The sequence below is a fragment of the Melozone crissalis genome, unplaced genomic scaffold, assembly GCF_028551555.1.
Source record: "Melozone crissalis strain CALT ecotype California unplaced genomic scaffold, PUWL_Pcris_2 ptg000006l_1, whole genome shotgun sequence".
Taxonomy (NCBI): Eukaryota; Metazoa; Chordata; class Aves; order Passeriformes; family Passerellidae; genus Melozone; species Melozone crissalis.
The window spans coordinates 50710190-50733520 of record NW_026535784.1 but is presented as its reverse complement, the minus strand read 5'-3'; the positions used below and the strand labels follow the sequence as shown (position 1 = coordinate 50733520).

Sequence of the window (23331 nt, the reverse complement as noted above, 5' to 3'; positions counted from 1 at the left end):
TCACTTCTTCCTACAATGCTATTTTCCTTACTTAATCGAATACAGAGTGTCTTTTAACAACTGAAATACAGAAAGTACACACAGACAATTGCAATGAAAGCATTATTGTCTTGTAAAACCATGCTGACTAAAGCTGAATAGATCCTCAATTCTGTGAGAGAAACAATCATCATCCCAATCCACTCAAAAAATATCAGTATGGGCATTTAGGAACATCTTTTGTCAAAAGAAGCTCAAATTATCACTGCCTCTGATTTTTCACTTTTTCCCAGTACTTTCTTCCTCATTCACAGGATTTATTTGGGAATCTAAGTTTCAAATTGTGCTTCATGATATGTCAAGGCTATTCCAAAAAGCAATAATGCAGCTAAAAACTGAAGCCCTGGACAGGCTATCCCAGACACATGAACATTTATTACTTCACTGGACTTTCTGATGTCGCCACTAGAGGGACTTAAATGAAGCTTAAAAACCCCAAACAACCAACCAAGGCAGATGGCGTATTTAGAAAAAGGCATTTTGGCTTCTTTTGAGGCAAAGTTTGTACTTCCACCCCAGAGAATGCCAAGAGTATCAACGCACAAGATTTTGCACTGGCAAACAAAACAGCCACGGACACAAGGATAATGGACACAGACCTTACTGATGACCTGCTGTAGCTTCACAACTCATTCCAGCCACACATCTGGAGTGCAATTTATCTTTATCTTTAGCCCCACAGAGTCTGCACATGTAAAGTTCAGGGATTTTCTCACACCTTTTAACAGAACAATGGAAAAAGCCAATATTGTGCTTCCCCACACCTACAATTTGGCCCCCAAATCACTACCAGAAATGATCCAAGAACAAGCTCTCATTCCAGATACCTTTCTCACTTCCCACAGACCACCTGGCTTTGTGAGAACTCTCTCTGCATTTCTGGCACTATTTAAGCCATGTTCCAACATTTTTAATGATCATCAAAATCCAGTGCTGGCTGCAGAGCTGAGGCAGAGAAAAGACATCTCATTGTTGCTGCAATTACAACTGGTAGTATTTAAAATAGGCTGGGAATAAGCCATATCCCCTCAATGTAATTTTCATCATGAGCTGCACCCTCAGTGGGAGCCAATCTGGTGTGTGCACACAACAATGGTGGAAGAAGTTTATCACAAACTCAACCACTGAGTTTGCTTTGTGCCACTTAAGCTTTTAGAGATGCCACTGCCATTATGCTCCAAATTCCCCTGTGCAGCAGATGACCTCCAGAATGACAGCAGTGGGTCACAAATGATCGATATTGCTAACTCAACACACCTCAGATCACATGCACCACAGGCTAAGCACGATCAATAAAAGCAATCCACTCCTGAATTAAAAGACAGAAGTGAAAAATAACATTTTAACTTCAGCTTCATACACCATGCTTGAGTAATGGTATATTTTTATGGAGTATGGGTGAATTGTTATAGTCTGTACAGTCTTCTGCCAGACGAAATTAATGTCACCAAGAACAGATGATTAAGCAGAATTACTTCAGATGAAAGAAAATGAAATACACAATTGTTCAGTAGATTTCAGAAATTATTCACCTCTCTCACTTATTTTCAAAATAGACTGTAACTAGAAAATAACATTCAGAAAACAGGCAACATTACTATTACTTCTAATATAAGCACACTTTTAGCTTATAGTCTGCATTCATTCACCAAGATAGAAGGGATTCAAGATAATGGGTTTTATGTATAAAAATCTGTGATGTTCCACTAAATACAAAGTTACACACTCAAGCCATCTGAGCAAGGAGAAGTGTGTTTATTCTGCACATGCTGTATACCTCAGAGAAGATATTCAGAGAAGACTCTTCTTTAATTTTTCTTTTAGAAAAAGATTTAATTCTAGATTTAATTCCTTCACTTGAAAACGAGATGGCCCAAACTTCTACTATCAGATAATTCTGGGCTGAAAGAAACCCTGTGAATTAATATTTCCATATTTAATGAAATGATGTGTAAGACAGTTATTTCAGGCTCTTCTTTGCTACATGTCAGTGCTTGAGTTCTACCAGAAAAGAAACCTCATCTTCTGAACAGGAAAAGGTGCTTCATTTCCTCTTGCATGATAAACAGGACATTTTCTGGTAGTCCTTTAGTAGCCCAAATCTGAGTAACACCAATTTCAATCTTTTATCAGTATTAAATGCAGTATTGTGAGGGGATCTTCCATATGAAGGAGATGAGGCAAAACTACTCATGTCACTCTGGAAGTGTGTGTCTCAATCTCAGGCCTCCCTCTCTCCCCCAAAGCCCTCATATACAGGTTATCATTAATTCAGACTGACTCCATTAATGTGCAAGGCTTGTTCTACAGGCATCATCTCAAATATGTGTGGACACATAGGCACAGAAAGGTAAGACTTGATTCAATGTCACAGAAGGAGGCACTGGAACAAGAATAAGGTTTCTTAAACTCGGTGCCTTGTTGCTCAGTAGCCATGACAAGAAAGGCACAAAAACATCAGTAAAAAGGGGATATCACATGCATTGACTTGTCCAGAAATGAGCAGATTTTACGGCAGCAGCACAACAGCTCAGTGGCATGACCCACCATCTCATTTCACAGGGATGTAGGATTGAGGATGGTTTGGGTTTTGTTTTTCTGAAAACTACTAAGGTAGGACAGAACTGGGCACATCAACTAAATCCGCATCACGAGAGCCGCTGCTCAGGGTGGAAAAGCGTTCCTTTCCAGTGAGCCCTCACCATTAACCTTGGGAGAAACATGCAGCAAGGCTTCAGCCAGCTTCATTTCCCTGGCTGGCTGACTCCAGGAACCTCTAAGACTCACTTGAAAAAAAAGAAAAAAACAGTTTTGAATCACCTTTCAAAGGATGAGGATGAGGCAGTGCATGCCAATGTGTTCAAGTGCAGAGAGGTGGCTCTCAACCAGATCCATTTCTGAGAAATGTATCACCCTTAATAAGGGTGGCAGCGCTTTCAGGAGATCCTCGACAGGGAAGGAGCAGCGCTCAGAGCCGCTTTAGCGCAATGGGCGATTACACGGAGATATTTGTGCAGCGGGGCCGGTGCCCGTTTGATTAAACAGCCTGTCTGCTCCCTCCACGAGATATCAGAGGTACAATTAGTTCAGTCGGCGCTATCAGCAATGCCCTTGAGGTGCCGTGCTCCTGACGACTAATGAAGAGGCACTGCTGGCTGTCAGCACGTACAGGGGGAGGCATTCATCTTCCTGGCAGCCTGAATTAAATCCGCCCGCATCATACCAGCAGCCAGGAATTCAGCGCCGGCAAGGAGTCAGAGCAGCTGAATGCTTTAACACCTTGGTTTGGGGTTTTATATTGTGGAGAAAAGGGAATAAATTGGGCTAGCTATGCTGACGGCAAAGGGAATGCAGAGAATCTGCCTGACAGCAAAGGTGGAGGGAGCACCCGCAGTGCTCAGGTGTGTGCACACGTGTGCTGTGCAAAGTCTTTTTTTCGTATCAGGGCAGGAAAAACCTCTTAATACACAAACAATTTTCTCCTGAAGTCAACGGAAGAGAATTTGCTTATTGCACTGTGTTGCCAACATTCTGCTAAGCCTTCAAGGAAAGCTATTCACTGCATGTGTGGGTGTATCCTCACTTAGGACATGGCAATTACTCCTGAGAAGACAAGGCAGGGAGCTCTTGTCCCTGATTTCTTACAAGGCTGCATCCTTACAGAAAACACACAGTTCTATTTCAAAACAACAGGCTCAAAACCTTCTACAACATTTCTATCCCTGAGACATGATGCTGCATCATATCAGCCACAGTCAAACGTGTCAGCTCATCATCTGCCCTGCCTGGTGCCTCACTGTAAAGTCCAGTCTCTCCCATCCCACAGAAATCTGGCTGTCAACAGGACTTACAGGACTAAAAACTACTGATATCAGAGGAGAAGGGTATTGAAGTTGAAGCTACAGTAAGCACCTGGTATCTAACTTGCTAAGGTACATAGGAGCACTACAAAGAAAATTGCTTTTTTAGCTGAAAAAGATATATCTGTAATTTCTGTTTTGTCTTACTTGTGTCCCTTAGGGAAAAAAAACAAGTCAACTTAGCAAATCCACATTTTGCAGGCCTTCATGGACCCTTAATTAAAATCACTGTGAATCAGTAGATGGCAAAAATTAGCACCTAATGTGGCTTTCTCATCTCAGATGTTTTGAGAACTCACGGCGAAAGTCTTAGAGGGCTTAAACACTGTACAGCAACAGGGAACTCAGGAGGTTTTGGTAACTTCACAACAAACTGGCAGTCACTTACCTTCTCAAACCTCCCAGCACCTCTGTGGAGGCTAAAGGGGCTGTTCACTGACAGGGAGATCAGTGTGACACACACAGGCCAAACAGAGCCCACCCGGCTCTCAGCCACGGGGGCACAGACCCACCTATGCACATCTCAGCTGACTAAAAGCAGTGAAAACTTTGCTGCAGGAGAAGCAGCAAAATCCTTTATTATCCAATCTTTCACGTAAAGGAAGCTTAAAAAACCCCAAGCCTCAAGCCCATCTCACACTCCCTACCAAAACATTTAAATTACATTTCTTGCAGGTTGCCATACAACATGCAATTAAATACATGAAGAAACAAAGAAAAAAGCCTTTGGATGCCACTGTTCCTCTGACTAATGAAAAAAAAAAACCTATTTCAAAGTTCTTGGAATTTAGTATTTCACTCCCTCACAGAGGTTTTAATTAAGAGCCTGATAAACTGACCTTTAACAAAGTATAATTCTTGCCTTCTGCAGTCTCCACCATCCACAGCTCAAGACAAAATCTCATGTTGCCTGATAGGAAGTGATATAGCCCAGGATCCACAAGCACAAGAAATCAGCAGACACACAAATACAAAAAAAAAAAAAAAAGCATCAGCAGAGACTCCAAGTGACTTTGCTTAATTATTAGAGTTCTTTCCTAACAGTCTGAATAATCCCTCTGCACAAACTTTGATTTAAGCTGCAGACACAACTTGGGGCTGCACAGAGAATGCTTTTGGTGGGATGAACTGACTTTGGTACCTCAGTAAGACCAAAGTGCAAATTGATCTACACAGATGCACATGCTGGACTATGATACTTGGTCAATATTAAAAAACACAACACAGATGCACAAAGTTTACAAGCAAAAGATTCCACAAAGAATACTGAAGATCAGTATTTGGAAATGCATGTTCCAGTTTAAACAGTACTAAATAAATATTAAAATTCATGCAACTACAAAACTCATCAAAGAGCTCTAGGAGTTTTGTGTCTGTAAGGGAACTCATGATTTAGATCACAGCATGCAAACAGGTCACCTGCTAGTGAACATGGTCCTGAAAGTAACCTTGTCCTCTGTGTTAATTTTTCACGTGATTCGGTAACATCCAAATGGTGAGGCAGCACTGGAGTGATGATCTGGCTTCTTACCTGAGGCCAAGCTGCAAAATGATTTATCAGACTCACAGAAGGACATCAGCTAGCACACCAGGGCCTCAAGAAACAGCAGCTGCTGGGGTAGCAGTATGAGCAGCTTAGTTTCCAGGATCAAAGTCCAGTCAATGATGAAGCACATTCCTTTGTCCACTCAATAACCATCATCTCCTCTAGACCAATTGCCCACATAGGCCCAGAGTACTCTGAGCTGGTGGTGCTTCCTGGGAGCATCAGAAAATGAGGATTCAAGTCCTTGGAGCTCCAACAAGCCGTCAGACATCCCTGGGAAAGCCACAGGCCCCCGCTGCCAGGCTTCTCATGCTGCACTTGCTCCAAATGCCTTCAGACAGCAACACTTGGAGAGTCCAGGGGACTCTAAAACTTGTGTGAGAAACAGGGGACAAGCCAGAGCTTCCCACATCTCTGTGCTGGGCTGCTCCTGGTGCCAGGGAGGGGCAGGAATCCTGTCTGCAAAGCACCACACATGTAAAGCACAGCAGTGCCCCTGTCCTGCACCTAGGGGTGACATTAACCCACCGAGGCACAGCAAGGTCACCTGTTTCAGTTCCCTGGTAACACAGAGGCTCTCCCCCATTACACTGCACACCAAGAGGAAAAGCTCAGCTTTCCTTTAGAATCCAACCAATGCACAGAATGAGGGTTTATCCACTACATAAAGCTCAGAACAATTAGCAAATGCAATGCAATCACTCAAAGCTAATCACACAACTTGGCTGTATGTGCACATTTCCCACTAAAAGGTATTAATTTAAACCCTCTTCTGATTTTTGTTGACCATGAAACATTCCTCTGAGTGCACAGGCATAGGCATCACTAATCATTTCATGGTCACTGACTCCAGCACAAAAAACTCCCACACAGAAGAGTGGTGTGGGCTTTGTGCTGTACAGGAGAGGGTTTCTCTCCTGTAAATTAACTTTGTCAGCTCACCAAATTTTTTCTTAAGAAGGAAAAATTTTAAGTATTAAATCATCTAATGACTTAGAGAATGAACAGAATGTTTTCAAAATGCAAATTGAAGGCATCTGTATTTTAATTACAGCACCAAAACTGCAAGATACTTGTCTCCACACACATTTTTCCATTCATCTTCAGAGATGGCTGCATACAGAGTATTAGTTTCCTAGTATAAACCTACTCCCACGTACATTCCCAAAATAATTTGCATGTATTACCAATAAACAAACACACGCACACAAGTTTTCAGGCTGCCCACAGACCGAGAGACAAAAAGAGGACTTGTCGCTTTTGCTTTTGGGATAGGAACTAAAATTGCTTCAAATTTTAATACAGGGGAAAAAATGCAAGAGCAGCATGAGCTTCGGCACCATACATTCAACACAATGCTCAGTTGACAAAATCCTTTAAAATGTGCAAATAGATCTTGTTGCTACATAGCTGATTTCCCATGTGAAAGCTAACAAAGGCTAAACAGAACCTTAGCTACAATACACTTTTCTGTGCTGCACTCAATGAGCTCAGTTGTGTTGTTGTCAGCCTATAAAACTGACTTTTACACTGAGTCACTAAGAGGATACAGATGACAAACAGCTCCATTACAGAAGGATGACAAATTCTTGCCTTGAGAAGCAGCAGTGACATGACGACAGTGGCAACGCTCACTTCATCTCTGCACAAAATACAGCTGGCACTTCTACTCCACATCTGCACTGTGATACCTCCTCCACAGCCAGGCTGAGTCTTCATTTTCATTTCACTGCCCAAAGACCAGTGCTATGGTATGAAATGTCCTGATTTTCCAAAAATACCCTTTTTTTTGGTCATGAATCCTTGGCATTAGATGTTCAGTAGGAAGTCTCTATAGCCACATGCTTGTTAGCAAGGAGGGGCAGGGGTGGGGGATAAATACACTTGGGCTATCCTAAAGCACATTCAAAACCCCATTTTCAGAACTGAAAACAAGCAAAACAAAAAAGCCTACCCGATTCTCAGGGATGCTCCAGATAAATACTGAACTCAGCTCAAAAGTAAGTACAAATTACTTTTTTACTTGATTCCCTGGAAAGGCAGTGTAACAAACATTTTGAGAAACGGAGCACACTCTTAACTTGGGCATGAAGGATAAACATCCCCAGGGTCAGCATTATCAGACAGATTAAGATGTCATATAAATCAGGACATATGGAGAACTCTCTTTTAATTTCCAACAGAAACAAGATTTGAGTCCACTCCAGACTTGCAATGCTAATAAATAGGTTTCTTTCAATATTTTGAACATACAAAAAAGGGACTTTGAGGAGAGACAGTGAGAAACTTTCCAAATCTGATTCAAGATTGGGGTGAGTGTTAAACCTCAGAGATACCACACTGGCTGTCTTTGCATAATAATCCCTGGCTGCCCATGGCTTTCATAAACAAGTTTTGAAGCCTACTTTGTATTTCTCACACTTTTACAATTTATTATAACTTGGCACATCAGTGAACACAACTATATTTGTGCCTGATAGTAAGATGGTTTAAAATCAAGAACAATAGACATTACCATCTATTTGCCCTTCCAAGTTGCCATGATAGGAGGCAATTTGAAAAGTAGTACTGGGATTAACAGAACATATGGAATAAATACACTGGGTTGATGGGATGTGGAAACAATTGTTTAGTTTGGAAAACATGCTTAAAAGCAAGTCCAATTATTAACCCAACACTGCAACATCCACCACTGAACCCTGTCCCTAAGCATCACATCTGTAAACCTTTGAAATAACTTCAGGTATGGTTGATTCCCCTACTTCCCTTCCACAAGGGAAGTCTCAATGTCTGACAACCCTTTCAGTGAAGCAGTTTTTCCCAATATCTAATCTAAATCTCTGCTGGTGCAACTTGAGGCCATTTCCTCTCATCCTGTCACTTGTTACCTGCAATAAGGTCCCCACTCAGCTTCCCTTTCTCCAGGCTCAACCACCCCCAGCCTCCCTCAGAGCGGGCTCCAGACCCTTCCCAGCCCCACTGCCCTTCCCGGGCTCGCTCCAGCCCCTCTGTGGCTTTGTTTAGGGAGGGGCCCAGAGCAGGACACAGCACTCAGGGGGTGGCCCTGCCAAGTCCAGGGGGACAATCCCTGCCCTGCTCCTGCTGGCCACTGCTGCTGATCCAGGCCAGGATGCCACTGGCCTTCTTGGCCACCTGGGCACAGCTGGCTCGTGTCCAGCTGCTGTTGAGCATCCCGGGTCCTTTTCTGCAGGGAAGTCTTCCAGCCACTCTGCTGCCAAACCCACAGCTCCACATGGGGCTGTGGTGATCCAAAAGCAGGGCCTGGCACTTCCTTGCCCTCAGGAATTCTGCTTTACACTGACAAACAAAATACACATCCTTTTCCTATGCTGCCTGGGGGTGAATGAAAAAATTATGAACCACCATATTAACAAATTAAACCTTTTTTTTCCCCCTTAAATTGAATCATTAATCACCTTCAGCTTCTGTTCTGGCAGAACAGATGTGGCCATTTGTCACTGAGGACAAACTGCAAAGGCTTTTGATAAGGAGTAGAATATCCTACCTGGAACAACCTCAAAAAGGAACTTTCCTGGACTTTCTTCATTGCAGGGATGCTCAATTACTCTGTTGCCAGGCAGAAAGATGGTACCCTAAAGAAAAAAGTAACAACAAACATGGAATTAAAACTGCTACCATACTTTGACAGACTAATGCCTCCTCTTTCTGGACTTTCATGAATTTTTCACTGTAAACACCTGAGCAGCTAATTTCCAAAGTGAGATTGAGGAGGGATTATCCCAAAAGCCACCATCACAGATCACTTTAATTAACTGAGGCATTTGAAAACAGCTTTAAGTTTTTTTAATCTCTTAGGTATTTGATACCATGCAGAGTTTTGTACTTATCACATGTACTAATCCCACTGTTCTGCAGGGAAAAATCGAGACTTAAAAGCAAGGGGTACTGAAGAGCTGGGACATTGCACGTGTGAGGCAGGTGAATTCACCAGCCAGGTCTCTTGGCTGAAGGCAAAGGGGGTATGGATAGAAGAGGACCCTCAGTTTGTGGGGTGTATACCCAGTTCCTGCTCTGGACCCTTTTCCCATAGCACCCCACGGAGGAAATACAGAGAAAACATTGACTGCAGCGTGCCAGGCTGCTGGTGCTAAGCCACAGCAGGCACAGAGAGAGTCCTGTCCAAAGATGTGCTTGCTACAAGCAGAGAGATGTCAGAAAATCTCTGTGATGGGCATTGAAAGCCTTTATGACAACTTTACTACCTTGAGAGAGGTGAGGAATTTTAGCTGTACATGCTTCTAGTGACACCCAAAGACAAAAACCACTCCTGTAACCCTCAAAACTTTTCTGGGCTGTGTTGAAGACACAGCTTATTCCCTCTCCTTTCATCTGTTGACATGTGGCATGGATAGACCACCCCTTTCCTCTGAGAGGTCTTTTTCAGTTTTAGAAATTACAGCTCCTCCTACCATTTCAACCCCCATCAGCAGGCACTCCTCAGTGAAATCATGCTGGGATGGCTGTCCATGGATAAATTTTCAGAGCAGCATCCTAGGAATTGTACTAGGTACAAGCTCTCCACCATTGTTAACAGGAGATAACACCTACTTAGTAATATTCCAATTATGGCATAATGGGGTCCCCATCTCCAAAGTAAACAACTTACATAACTTACACATCTTAAACACAGAATACATCAAGTAAGGTCCTTATCCCCCTGATGGATCATTGAGTTCAACATGGAATACTATTGTCCATAGTAGTTTCAACCAAATGCCCAAATCTGTCAGACCACTCATTTAAACAGCCCTAAAGGTATCCCTGTACATGAAAAACATCAATTCTTTTATGTAGTATTCATTGTTATGATCTGGAACCTTCATTACGAGCAGAACCATTTACAATTATTGGGAAGTCAAGACAAGTGGAAACGCTGTAGTCTTCCCACAAAGGAATCCTTACAAACCAACAGGAAAGAGCCACATGAAAGAACAGGGAACAAATGTTTCACAAAATAAGTATTTGTTCCAGCTGATGCGGAGTCTGGGCTCTGCACCAACGTGTCAGTGCTGTGTGCCAGCACAAACAGTGTCATCACAGGAAGGCAAAGAGAGAGTGCACAGCGATTCCGTCAGAACATACGGAATCACCTCCATGAAACACTGTGATGCTTGCTGCTGCTAAAAGCAGATTTCATCAAAACATACAGAATCACCCCTATGAAGCACTGTGACGCTTGCTGCTGAAAGCAGATGAAGCAGATTTTGTCAGAATATACAGAATCACCCCCATGAAACACTGTGATGCTTGCTGCTGCTGAAGGCAGATGAAGCAGATTTCATCAGAACATACGGAATCACCTCCATGAAACACTGTGATGCTTGCTGCTGCTGAAAGCAGAGAAAGCAGCACAGCTGTCTGCCGAGGTGGAACAAGCAGCAGGTATTAGCAGTCGTGGGCAGATGTCCCCACTCACTGCATATACAAATGTATCAGAAGCATTAAGTGCCTTGGTCCAACAGCCCCATTCAGTGATCTTCCTTCATTCCTGCCACAAGCAGCATCCCTTAACAGATGTCACACTCCAAAGTCTTCTGTGAAATACCTTATTAGGCCACCAAAATATCGTAAACAAAAATGATTATGTGAACAGGAAAACATAAGTCACAGTGCATTTCAAATCCTCATATTAACACCCAAAGAAAAACCAGGAAATAATAGGAATACATTTTTTCTGAGACTTATGGGAGACCAGGAATGAGAATCTCTAAAAGGCATTTTAAATACATCCATTTTTGCCCCGTGTAACAGACCATTAAGATTGGTACAAGGCTGGCTTTGTTTCCCCCTCTCAGATTGAGCTGGTTTTACCCAGAAGAAGCTCCACCCAGCACACTGGATGAGCAGATCTCTCTTCATGCTGGAGTTTCACTGTCCTGAGAGCTTGCACCACTGAGGCACACAACATATTCAAGCCAGTCACAGTTCTTGCTACTCAATTAAACAAAAATACAAAATTAACGAGACCTAGCCTACAGCATTGTAGACTAAAATCAATTCATGAGACAGTAAATGAAAACTGCATTGAATTTGCTGTCAACCCACTAGCAACAGGCACATTGCAGACTCATTACAGTGTGATGTTTTCTGATTCTTTGATGCAAAACTCTTACCATTTACAGGGAGCTCTCCTAATGACAGATTTTTGAGAACATAGAAACAAAAGTGTTTTATTTATAACACTTGTGCCTTTGTTTCATAGATGAAACCTATTCCATCTACTAAAATGTAAAGCCTAAAGCCACACACAACAGCTAAGTTAATATGAAGAGAAACCAGATTATAACACCATACAGAGGATTGCCATAGTTTATAAAGCAAATGTCCTCAAATGGTGGTTTTATTTCACTATTTCCAGAACTATTATTGCAAACATCAGTGCACATGAAACACTTCATACGTATGTGAGGGTTTTTTTTAAATTAAAAAAAATAAGTTTTGTTTGTGCAACATGCACCTGGGTGCCCAACTCCAGTGGAGAAAGCGTTAAGAGAGCAAGTGCAGCTCTCTCACTTCCCATTCTGTCTGCTTTCACACCCATCTGTCTGCCTCCACCACACAGCAACTCTTCCCCCTTGCCAAGCTCTGTAGCTGTCTGCATCACTGCACTGAGGCTGTCTGGAGTGTCCCTTTCCTGAGTTTCCTGATGCCCAGGGAACACATCTGTACTGTAAAAAGCTCCAGCTGTGGGGTATCTGATACAAATGGGGTCTCCAGATCACTGCTGGTGCCCTTGCTCAATTACATTTCTGGGCCCTTAAGGTGAAACATCAGGCCTATCCTTACAGCCTGGAGAGTCCCAAGAGTATGGACTATCAGTTTGTTGCAAAGCTTCAACAAATTCAAGCTCTGCTTTCTGCCTTGAGTACCTAATTCCAGGGGCAAGTAGGAGAAAAGCAACCAGATGAAAAGCCTTAGACACCTAACAAGACAGTGATTTGCATACAAAAGAGGAAGGTGATTTCCAGAGGAAATACACGTTTAACTTGGCTGTCAGTGCCATGTGTGCATGCAAATGTTCCACAATGAGGCAGCTTCACATCAAAGTCTTCAGATCATTCAAAATATTTAAAGAATCGCAACCCAAGACTGCAGATTGGAGCAGATTAATATTTTGCTTTCAAAAAAGAAAAATGAAAAAACCAAACTAGCATGGTGCCAGCAGGAATCAAGACATAAAGACATACACTCTATATAGAAATACAGGAAAAAGGGAAGTAGGAGAAAAATGTGGCCCTGACCCAAGTCCCTCCTGGCTCCCATTGCCATTCTCTTTGCAGGCTGTGCCTCCACCAAATCAGCAGTGTTTTGCAGAGCTCCTGCTGCAGTATGCCCAAGTTATTTTTCCATTTCCAACACTTGTGTCCTTACCAGGGCAGTTCTGCTTCTCTAGCTGAGCATTCAGAATGACTCACAGCATGCAGGAGCAATCTGGAATGCTCAAGAAGCATTGGCCTTTTCCCTAACAAGTCCATTTTCAAAGGAGATTCTCACGCACAGAGATTTTTCTATAGCTCACTGTTGCTTCAAACCAAAGATCTCCTAAACAGCGAGCAGCATATTTGCTAAAACCAAAAATCTGCATAAATGAAGCGTTTAACTTGAGAAAAAAAAATCTGCTCTCTTAAGTAAGTGCTTGACAAAACACTGTAGTGCAGCAAGAATGACATCAATCTACTTTGGATTAGTCTCACAGCATGACACACTCTTGCTCAAATAAATGTTTTATCCCATGCTGGTGCCTGAAAACATTTTCAGCACCATTCAGCAGCTGAACTTCAGGAGGAAGCACGGAAGAGGAGACAGGATGGCCACTGCACAAGTGCTTCATGAGGAGCAGCTGACAGATGGTGCTTCTGTTTGCACGCTCCGTGTGACACCCTGCACCAGGGAAGTGACCCTCTGCCTCCTGCTGGCTCTGCTCCGCCACCCTTCCCTAGGTACATCTCCCCTGCCTTATTTCAACTCGGTTTTCTGAAGCAGGCTTGCCACCTTGCCCAGGAGATATCAGGTTTTGCCCAAGAAAGCTTATGATACAAGGAATCCCAATGATGCTGATTGGCACATGTAAAAACAAATACATGATTTTAAATATCTCCAGATGGATTTTACTCAAAAAAGCAAATAAACACTCGAGGTTTACTAGGTGCTTTCTTGCCAAAATAATGTTTTCAGGTTTTATCCTTCTCCGGGGCTATTTGCTTGCTGTAGTTTGTCCTGCTATCCCTTAAAAAAGGATGAGAAGTACACAGTACTAGCAATTGCATAAGATGTTCTTCTTGTCCTTCCAGTTTGATTATTTATTATTTTATTTATTTATTTATATATTATTTAAAGATCACTGAACTCTACTTTGACTTTCAAGTCAGGTGTTGCACTTGCATATCTGTTTCTGTGGTTTCATGGAAAACTCATCCCATCAGCTCTCAGAGAGGCAGGAAGATCTTCAGCCAGGGAAGAGGCAGCTGATGGAGGGGATGAAGAGGTAGAAGGAATCTTTGGGTATTTGTGTCTTCTGTGTGACTCACAGCCACATCCAACACAGCAGTGTTCTGTGGCTTCTTCTGTCACTGTTGCTGCTCCTGCAAAGTCTGGGCTGTCAAACTTGGGAAAAACCGTGGACTTAAACTCAGATGGCATCTTAAACTGAAAAATGCCATCTGAAAAAATGAAAAATACTACTTTTAGGGAATAATACTGTCAACATCGCTCGTATTTACAAGGTCACCACCAGAAAGGAATCTACTGTATTTCACAGAGAAGGCTGTTAATCAATGTAAATTAAAGAAAATACACGACACAAGTCTGTTTCTACATGTGTATACAGACGTGCTCACCTGTGAATTCAAAAATAAGTGATGCATAGCAAAGAAGGAGAAAGAACATGCAAGTTATCAGCTATTTATAAATTCTTGTTCCTCCCATTGCTGTTTCTGCTCTTAAGCTACCACAAAAACAGATCTCAAGTCCAAGTGAGCCCTTTGCACTGCCAAGAGCCCAGAGACAGAAATCCACTCATACTGAGGTCAGTAATGAATGAAACCTGCACTATGTTCACCACAAACAGTTTGACTGCAGTGGTTTTTGAAAAAATCAACTTTACTTCCACCATTACAATTCATTTCCAAGATCCCAGTGAAATCACTTGCTGCAAAAGGGCACAGCAACTCTGAAAGCCAGCCCTTTCATCTGACTGCCTACACAGAAATATCTGTATTTCAAACTGGGCCTGAGCAAGTTCTCCAGCTGGCTCCAAACCCTGGGTCAGTGCAGATTTTTTTAATTTTTATCACAAGAATGGATTTTTATACTACTTAAGGAACTAAAGCACTGGAGGAAGTATATTTACTGCAGGAGGTGATACACTCCTTGGCTTGTAGTTATTGCAGCCATTTACAGTTTTGCAATATGTACAAGGAGAAAACAATGGCTGGGGGTGACTTTTCAGATTTTAGGGGGTAACATGCCAGGAAATGAAGCAAAGAAAGAGAAAGCACAAAAAAAAAAACCCCAAACCAGGGTTGGTTGGATGAAATTAAGCCATTACACAGCATACATTTTTCTGGCATAAATACTGTGCATTTGACATTTTCTTGTCCCACTACGTTAACACATTTTTAGAGTTTGTTTCTGCTGATGAGTGAGAACTATTGTTTAGTTCTCAGAAACTCTGCAAACAGGAGCCTAGAGAGATCTTTTTTTCCCTTTACTTAAAGCAATGTTCAAACCTACCTGATAGCTTAATATTTAAAAAAAAAAAAAAAAAAAAAAAAAGGCAAACTCCTTCCCATGGTGGTGAACAGCATCTCTACCATTTGCCTGATAGGGAGCACCAAAACATTTATTCTGACATGAGAGACAGAACTGACAGTTTTATTACTACGTGATTACAGTTTCTTTAATGATCTTTCTCCTTCTCTCCTGCCAGACATTTCACTTCATGCTTGAGTGCTTCTCTGCTTGAGAGAAACTTCTTTCCTCAAGAATGAAGCAATTCTGGCTTGAGCAGCCACCAGGCAAAAAACTCCCTTATTTGTCCCATAAGAGAAAGCAAGCCCATGCCAAGTTAAGCTATTGACAGCACAAAAAATTAAGTTTGCCTAAACCCAGAGGCTGGATCCATACTGCATGCCTATGGTTTTAATTTCTCTAGTAAGGGCAAGAGAGAAGAAACAGCTATGATAAGACTGAGCTCAGGTAAGAGAAGAGGACACAGGGTTCAGGGGCAGGAGGTGCCCTCCTGTGGATCCCACTCTGCAGTTTCCATATTCCTCACTGAAATGTCCCTTGGTATTTTCCAAAGGAGGGGAAAAAATAAGATGCATAAATAAATTCAGAGAGTGCACTGAGTTTAGGAACTCGTGAATACAAGCTGAGAGCATCATTACATGCACACATGGAAGTTTTGATAAAATTAGGCTTCACAATGGTCATTAAATTTTGATCAACACACAAAAATGGAACTGGGTACTACTGAATTTTTATGTATTTTTATTACAGAAAAAATACTTCCAATAGCTCTGGGCAGTAAGAAATTCAGCTTTTAATTAGATAAAATTCTATTTTCCCAAGATAAAAAGCCAATAAGGCACCAGAACACAAATGACCAAGTCCTGCTTTACACATCTCTTCTGCAAAGGAAATTTACCAACTTCCAGTCCTGAGAACATCTAGGTACAAAACAATGCAATTATTCCCCAAAAGGACAATATTCAACAACAGGAAAATTTCAAATATAACCTCTCATTTGTCTACAAAGCTCTCCAGTGACAGTCTGGACAGATACAGCAACACTGTGAGAGAGACACTGGCCTATTTAGAAGTCTGGTTGATATGATTGCCCTGTGAGACATTCCTGCAGGGCAAAGGAGTCCAGGAAGGCTGGACATTTTTCAGGGAGGAAATCTTAAAGATGCAGAAGCAGGCTGTCCCCATGTGCCAAAAGGCAAGATGGTGAAGAAGACGTGGGTGAACAGAGAGCTTTGGCAGAGAGGGAAAATGAAGGAGAGTTTATGATCTTTGGAAGCAGGGGCAGGCAACTCAGGAGGAGCACAAGGATGTGGTGAGATTATGCAGAGAGTAAATTGGAAGGCCCAAAACTCAACTAAAACTTAATCTGGCTACTGCTGAAGAAGACAAATGATTGTATAAATGAAGTAAAAATGATTGTATAAATACATTAGCAACAAAGGAGGGCTAAGGAAAACCTCCACCCTTTACTGGATGTGGGGTAAAACGCGGTGACAAAGGATGAAGAAAAGGCTGATCTACTCAATCCCTTCTTTGGGAACAGAACCAGCCAGCATGGATTTATAAAAGGCAGGTCAGCTAACTTGGTTTGCCTCTACCACAAGGAAATCCCCTTAATGTGTGAGGAAAGGGCTGTGGATGCTTATCTAAGACATTAATAAAACCTTTGCCACAGTTCCCCACTACATTCTCCTGCAGAAGCTGGCTGCTCCTGGCTTGGATGGGGCACTCCTTGCTGGGTAAAAAAGCTGCCTGGATGGCTGGGCACAGAGAATGGTGTAAATGGGGTTAAATCTGGCTGGCAGATGGCTACAAGTGGTGTTTATCTGCTGGAGAGTAGGAAGACTCTGAAGAGGGATCTGAACAAGCTGGATCCATGGGACAAGGCCAACTCTATGTTTTTTCCAGGAAATCTATATATGGCCAACTATCCCACCTAGGACAATTAATTTCCATGTCAAAGTAAAGACTGAAATTGCTGCAGATTTCCTAAAAATTACACATAAAGTGCAACTTTGACAGCATAAAAAAGATGGCAGAGAGACATGGAAATGGGACCACCAAAATTCCGCCAAAACCGGGTTTTCTCCTGTGCGAATACTCTTGTCAGCTTTTGTCTAGCAAGAACATCCCAGGGAAATCTGCCTAACTTATCTCAGTTATTATCTTGCAGTTTTTTATGGGCAGAAAAAAATTCAGTTTCACAGGGAAAAATTTCAGATGTTAATGGCAAGGGTTATCTATTTGTTTTGCAAGGTTTTTTAATGACTCTACCACCGGCTGCTTTAACATCTATATACATTGTTTATATTTCATCTATATGGTCAATTTTCTATGAGCACAGTTTATAAAGTGCTACTACACTACAAACACCACAATCACACAGAATTAACAGTTCATTTAGCTTTCTGGCATCTGTGTAGGGTACTCTGCTGGTACTTGTTTAAGGGATTACATTAAGTAGCAGTGATCCTATCTCAGGGGGAGACTAGGGTCATGTCTTTTGTGCTATCCACATAAAATAAGTGCCACCTAAACAAACAGCACAACTGAAACTCTGATTCTCTGATTACAAATTACTTCTCCTGCAGTACCATTTGTGTGTAGTAGGTATTTCCACATTTTGCTTTTAGTTCAGCATCTTCATTTGCTTCATTCATTCTGTGATACTGTTTCCAATTTGAAACTGGACTTCTTGGATAGTTTCATTTTTATAACTGGTCAGAATCACACACTTTTGCAGCTTTTGTATGAGACATAGCTGTTCATTATTAGTCTTATTAGTGTATTAGTAACATGTTTTTTGAGGACAAGGCTTAAATTACAAGCTACGTAAGAAAAGGTGCCAGACAATCCCCAATTTAAATAGCTACAAAATCAAGGCAGAGTTTAGGAGGAGCTGGTTTAGGTCAAGTCAAGTACCAGTGAATCAGTTCAGCTGTGCAGAATACATGCACATTTCTGCAATTCTGCTTGCACAAGTTAGGGTGAGGGTTTTTTGTGTACACATGGTTTCTTCATAATCTCCAACTGGTACAATGCACATTCAGAACTATTTCAAGATGGGGCAAGTTGTTGACATCAGTTCAACTCCATGAACTGATGTGCATCACAAAACCAACCTAGGGTAAGGCAACAACCACTCAAGGACCACCACAAACAATTCCTCTCAGTGCCAGCTTAATTGACCTGTTGTTTCCCCTTGGATCTCTCTTCTGACAGTTTGCTACTCCAGGAGGAATTTACCAGGTGCATGATTAAAATCACACAGGCATAGGATAACAGATATCTATATTTAAAGGATAACCATGGGGAAGAAAGTCCACCTTTCCATCTTTTAGCTCAGCAGTTTGGCTGTAAGGACACTATGGGAGACCACACCAAAGCCAAAGCTGAGCCATAGAGCTGCTCCTTCTGTATGCAAAAGTTTCCAGAAGGACTTGCTCCTGCACCTTACCAGGGTCTGTAGGGGGGCTGGCCTTTTTAATTAGAGATATCTTTTAAAAATAGCCAATATTTTTCAAGACTATACTGTCTCAAAATAGCACTTACTTTACTGAGAATAAATAAGACTCTCATAATCCAGATTTTTAAACTGTTCTCTGAGTACGGCCACCGAAGGTATTTTACAACATTCTGTAAACGTACAGCAAGAACAACTGGGTGTACTTGGGTTTACTACAGCTTTTTAAAATATAGAGACTTAAATATCAAACCATCATTTATCTGCTTTTCCACAGGACAGCGTGACAAGCTTTCTGCAGACCTGTTGAGGGGGGTGTATCTTGCAGAGTGCCAGACAGTCTGGAATAAAAATGGATTCAGGGTGACTGGAGGCCAGCATTATTAGCTGCACTCCAGCAGCTGCTCTGTTCCAACAGTATTAATATAAATGCCTTAGATTCCATGTTGCTATTTTAATAAGTTATCAAAATATAAGTGACCATGAAGGCCTTCACGGTCTGCAGGAGAAACTACAGAAGCCTTTACAAAAGCAAGAGGACAAAACACTGTTTATGGAAGAGGAGAAACCAAGCAGTGTTTACACAGCAGGTGAACAGAAACAAAGCTCCAGGTTTTCTGGCAAACACAGGGATATTCTGGCCACTGAATTGCTCCCTGCCTGGCGTTTTTGTTGAAAAGAGGCCTTTCTTCCAACTACTAAGAAAAAGTAGTTCATCCCAGTCATCTGCTGTCAACACTTTGGAATCTGCTTTTTTTGAGAGACAGCTCCAGAAGCTTTAAGCATTTCTAGATGCACATTTATTTCTGTTGCACATTTGCTTTCTCCAAAGTGAAAACACAGGGCAAACACGTCAAATTAGTCAACCCACCAATATGCAAGTAAAAACTTCACTCTGGAGTTGAATCAGATATGGCCCTATTTTTGGTATGCTCACAGCTACAGAGAACAGTGGCTCCAGCTGGAGCTGGGATCATCATGGGAAACCCAGGTACCCATGAATTAGGACATGACAAGAAAAAGAAGGGTGTCTCAAGTTTATAGTAGTTTGTGAAAACTACCACACTGTTTTATCTCATGGGACAAAACACAACTGAGCCAAAAGAAAAACAGAAAAACTTCTGAATTCCAACATCCACTTGAGTCACTGGTTTGAGGATGCTTTCACAAGCTGCTTTCTGAAGCCAGAACACACAATGAAGGTAACCAATGACATTTCATTACTATTTTTAAAGGGTACAATTTTAAAATGCCAGTGATTCCACCAATGGCTGTTACTGATCGTGCTCCCAACTTTGCCCATGTACCTCACAAATCTCTACACAGCTTTCTCCCTTGCTATTCTACCTCCTTACCCACTGCTTTTACTTTTTCTAGCTCCTTTCTGCCCCTCTACAACATCAGTGAGCTTCAGTCTGATCATTGCATAGCTTATGAGTATTGTTTACTAAGCCAGAAATGTCTTCCACACCCACAGTAAATCAAAGTCAATCGAGGACCTACAGAGCAAGCATCCAGCATGCTTCTGGATGAAAAAAAGAAGACTGGCAATTCATTGAAGAGCACAGGAAAAAACACCCTGTTAGGGTTTCTCAGAAGAGAAAGTTCTGGGGAGACCTTCTAGGAGCCTTGCAGTACCTAAAGAGATTATACAAGAGGTATGGAGAAAGACTTCTGAATAGTTTCCCCACCTGCTGCAGAAAAACCTCCATCAACCTGTCTCAATGCACTCAAAGGCTTTCTCTCACACACATGGAAACATAACATCCTGGTACATTCTTGGTTTATTCTGAGAAACATCATCTTCCATTTAGAAAATTCAGAACAACTACTTTCTCATTAACCTAACAACATAACATGAGGATGGGCATCCTTTGACTCCCAACAAAACACGGTCTCCCCATGGCTTTGGACAAAAGGCCCATCTCCTTGTGGCTGTGCTGCACAAAAGCCACATTTAAGATTTAATGGCTCCTTCACTGGTTTGCCTGAATTCTAATTAAAATACCAGAGCAACACCAGAGCCGCTCCACTCAGAAGCATTTGCTACATGATATCTCAGAGTGCCTGAGATAAGGGAAATCTCAGCAAAGGAAAGTGGCAACATTAATTACACTTTTTCTGTTAAATACAGAACAGTTCATTAAAAGCTTTAACAGGTGGCAGGTTTGGCAGCTCTATTGTGTGCAGGCTCTAGACAGATCTATCATGCCTTTCATTTTAAAACATTTATGTGAACGCATTTGCTGAGATAAATTATCTTGTTCACAAAAGCATCCTGATCAAGGCTGCTGTTTGAACTGTTACATCAATCAAACCATGTTGTAAAAATGTTAGCATCAATTTTGACAAACAGCATCTCATATTTATAACTTTGCTGCTCTCTCCATTAGTTTCCCTTCCAACTTAGGTATTCTGTACGTTTTAGATCTACAATAGTGAAGGAAGTGCTGAACACAAACTGGCTGAGTCATTCAGCATGGCTGGACAGATACCCCGGGGAAAGCAGACAGCAGGCACACTGCTGCTGTCTCATAGCAACCCAAAAAAAGACATCTAGACCCACAGACAGCTTTTGGGAGGTTCATGACCGACTGAAATGAAGAGCTGCTTTCATGGGAAGGCAAGGTTTCAGCCATTCCAAGGTTTTTCATTGGGCAGCTGTCCTCAGAAGCATTTGTCTGAAGGGAAAGGAATTACACTGCTGTGGTTTCCATTTTTGTTCAGAAACTTTTTTGTGTAGGCACTCAGATGCACAAAAGCCAGGGTCTCACATCCCAGGCCCCATCCATCCAGCTAGGAACTTTACACAAAGACTTGGTATTCAGCCCAACAAACATTTAAATATATATACTACAAAAATCCAGTCCAACTGAGAGTGCCACTGAGCAACAGCCTAAACTTCAAAGAGAGAAGACTTTCAGATAAAGTTTCTGCCTACATCAGCAGAGGTGTCTGGAGTGAGACTTAGAGCTACGCTGAATGAAGCAAATTATCAAAATTTCTACTGCTATGATCCACTGTCAGAGCACCAGTCAAGAAGTGGGAGTCCATGGAACACACTTAGCAAAACAGAGCAAGAAAGCTCTCCAGCCTGAGAGCTCCACTGAATTACAAGATGATAAACATACAGTCACCCAAACACAAACAGCAGCAAGTTCATTTGAAGCCACAGAATCCAACCTTTTCAGCAGGGTTTTCTTAAGGAACAAAAGTTTCTCCACTACTGTGAATTAGAAACTCATGTCTAAGCCATCTCCTTTTCTATCTCCTAAGAAGAGTTTGCATCAATGATTGCTCCAGATCTCTTTTCTCTTTCCTTTTTATAGGAGAGAAGATCAACTGATGTAACAATATTCCAACTATAGGGAGTTGAGTAGGTTTTCATTCTGAAACATTAATTTGTACCACAATTTAACAACCTCCCTCTAAGGCTTGCACTCCCATTTACAAAAAGATTTCAAGTTTTGAGTGCTAAGAAGAACTGAGGATAAAGAAAATTATTTTCGAACGCAAATGGCTTTATGATCTAAGAAAACCAGAGCAAGTACCAAAGCCTGTAAACATTCCTGTCCAACATTCAGTCCACAGTCCTTGTCACTGAGTTTCAGGGCCTTTTAACTGATACACACTTCTTTGGTACCACCTATTCCAGACTTCAGGCATTTCTGACCAAGATGCCTCTTAAATATGAGTGCCAGTCAAGCAAATGACAGACACCACCAGCCTTGAGGGATTCTCATCCTCTATTATTAAACTGAGAAGTTTAATAAAAAGTTACATAAGTTACAGCATCTATCCAAAGGATAGACGTCTATCACAGTCTCATGTGATAGACACTGTCAGAATTTTGGGGCATCTGTCCTTCCTCACTGTCAATATCATACAAGTATCAAGGGAATTGTAGTCTCTCCTGGTCCCTGCTGTCTTGTGCAATGCCTTTGCTACAAACAGACATTTGAAAGTAAGGCAGCAGATGTCAGAACAACAACCACCAAGCCCTTCTTGGCACTTGAACGTTTAAAAACTGTTTCTCCCATCCACTATAAACTCCTGAATTTGCTAATCTTAATTTCTTAAACTGAACTACCCTCGTTCCCAGTGCAGAAAGAGGACTCATTTGATAAACCCAAGCTGTATAAAGGCACTGCCATTGACCTGCTGTATTCCAGTTTCTTGCACTAACCAGTACAGCACCATCTCGGTTTCTTCTCTACTGCACTTTGTTCTGTACAATTGTCACAAACTTCAGCTGTTAAAAGAGCCAAATTATTTTTATGTCCTCTGCTGCTGATAGAGAATCAAGTGTCTTGCTTAAAGGCAGTCTGGCAAGATTCCTCTGAACACATTTTTACCTTGTTTGGTCTATTAAAAGAAACTTGGAATGGTTCTTGATGAAGGCTCATATCAATGACTGCGCAGAAACCATGGTTCAACCCATTAAAAACTAGTTGAGCACTGCCATCATAGAATTGGACTCAGCAGGCAGCAGGAGCTTCTTTTCCCACATCACTGACTGTCCAAGCTGGAAAGGGAATGAGAGCAGCTCCAGAAAGCCAGAGTCACTTATGGAAATATTTTCAGACTGCCAACTGAAGAGTAAGGAGGATTTCAGGAATGCAGTTTGAGGT

At 41.8% G+C, this 23331-nt stretch overlaps 1 protein-coding gene across 1 annotated transcript in view; it reads right to left on the bottom strand.

Annotated features, from left to right (window-relative positions):
- ARHGAP24 (Rho GTPase activating protein 24) overlaps positions 1–23331 on the bottom strand; it is a 182647-nt gene that overhangs the window by 108708 nt on the left and 50608 nt on the right. The window contains exon 3 of the mRNA XM_054293693.1: positions 8972–9059. Within this exon, the coding sequence (XP_054149668.1) occupies positions 8972–9059 (88 nt within the window). The remainder of the gene's footprint in view (positions 1–8971; positions 9060–23331) is intronic.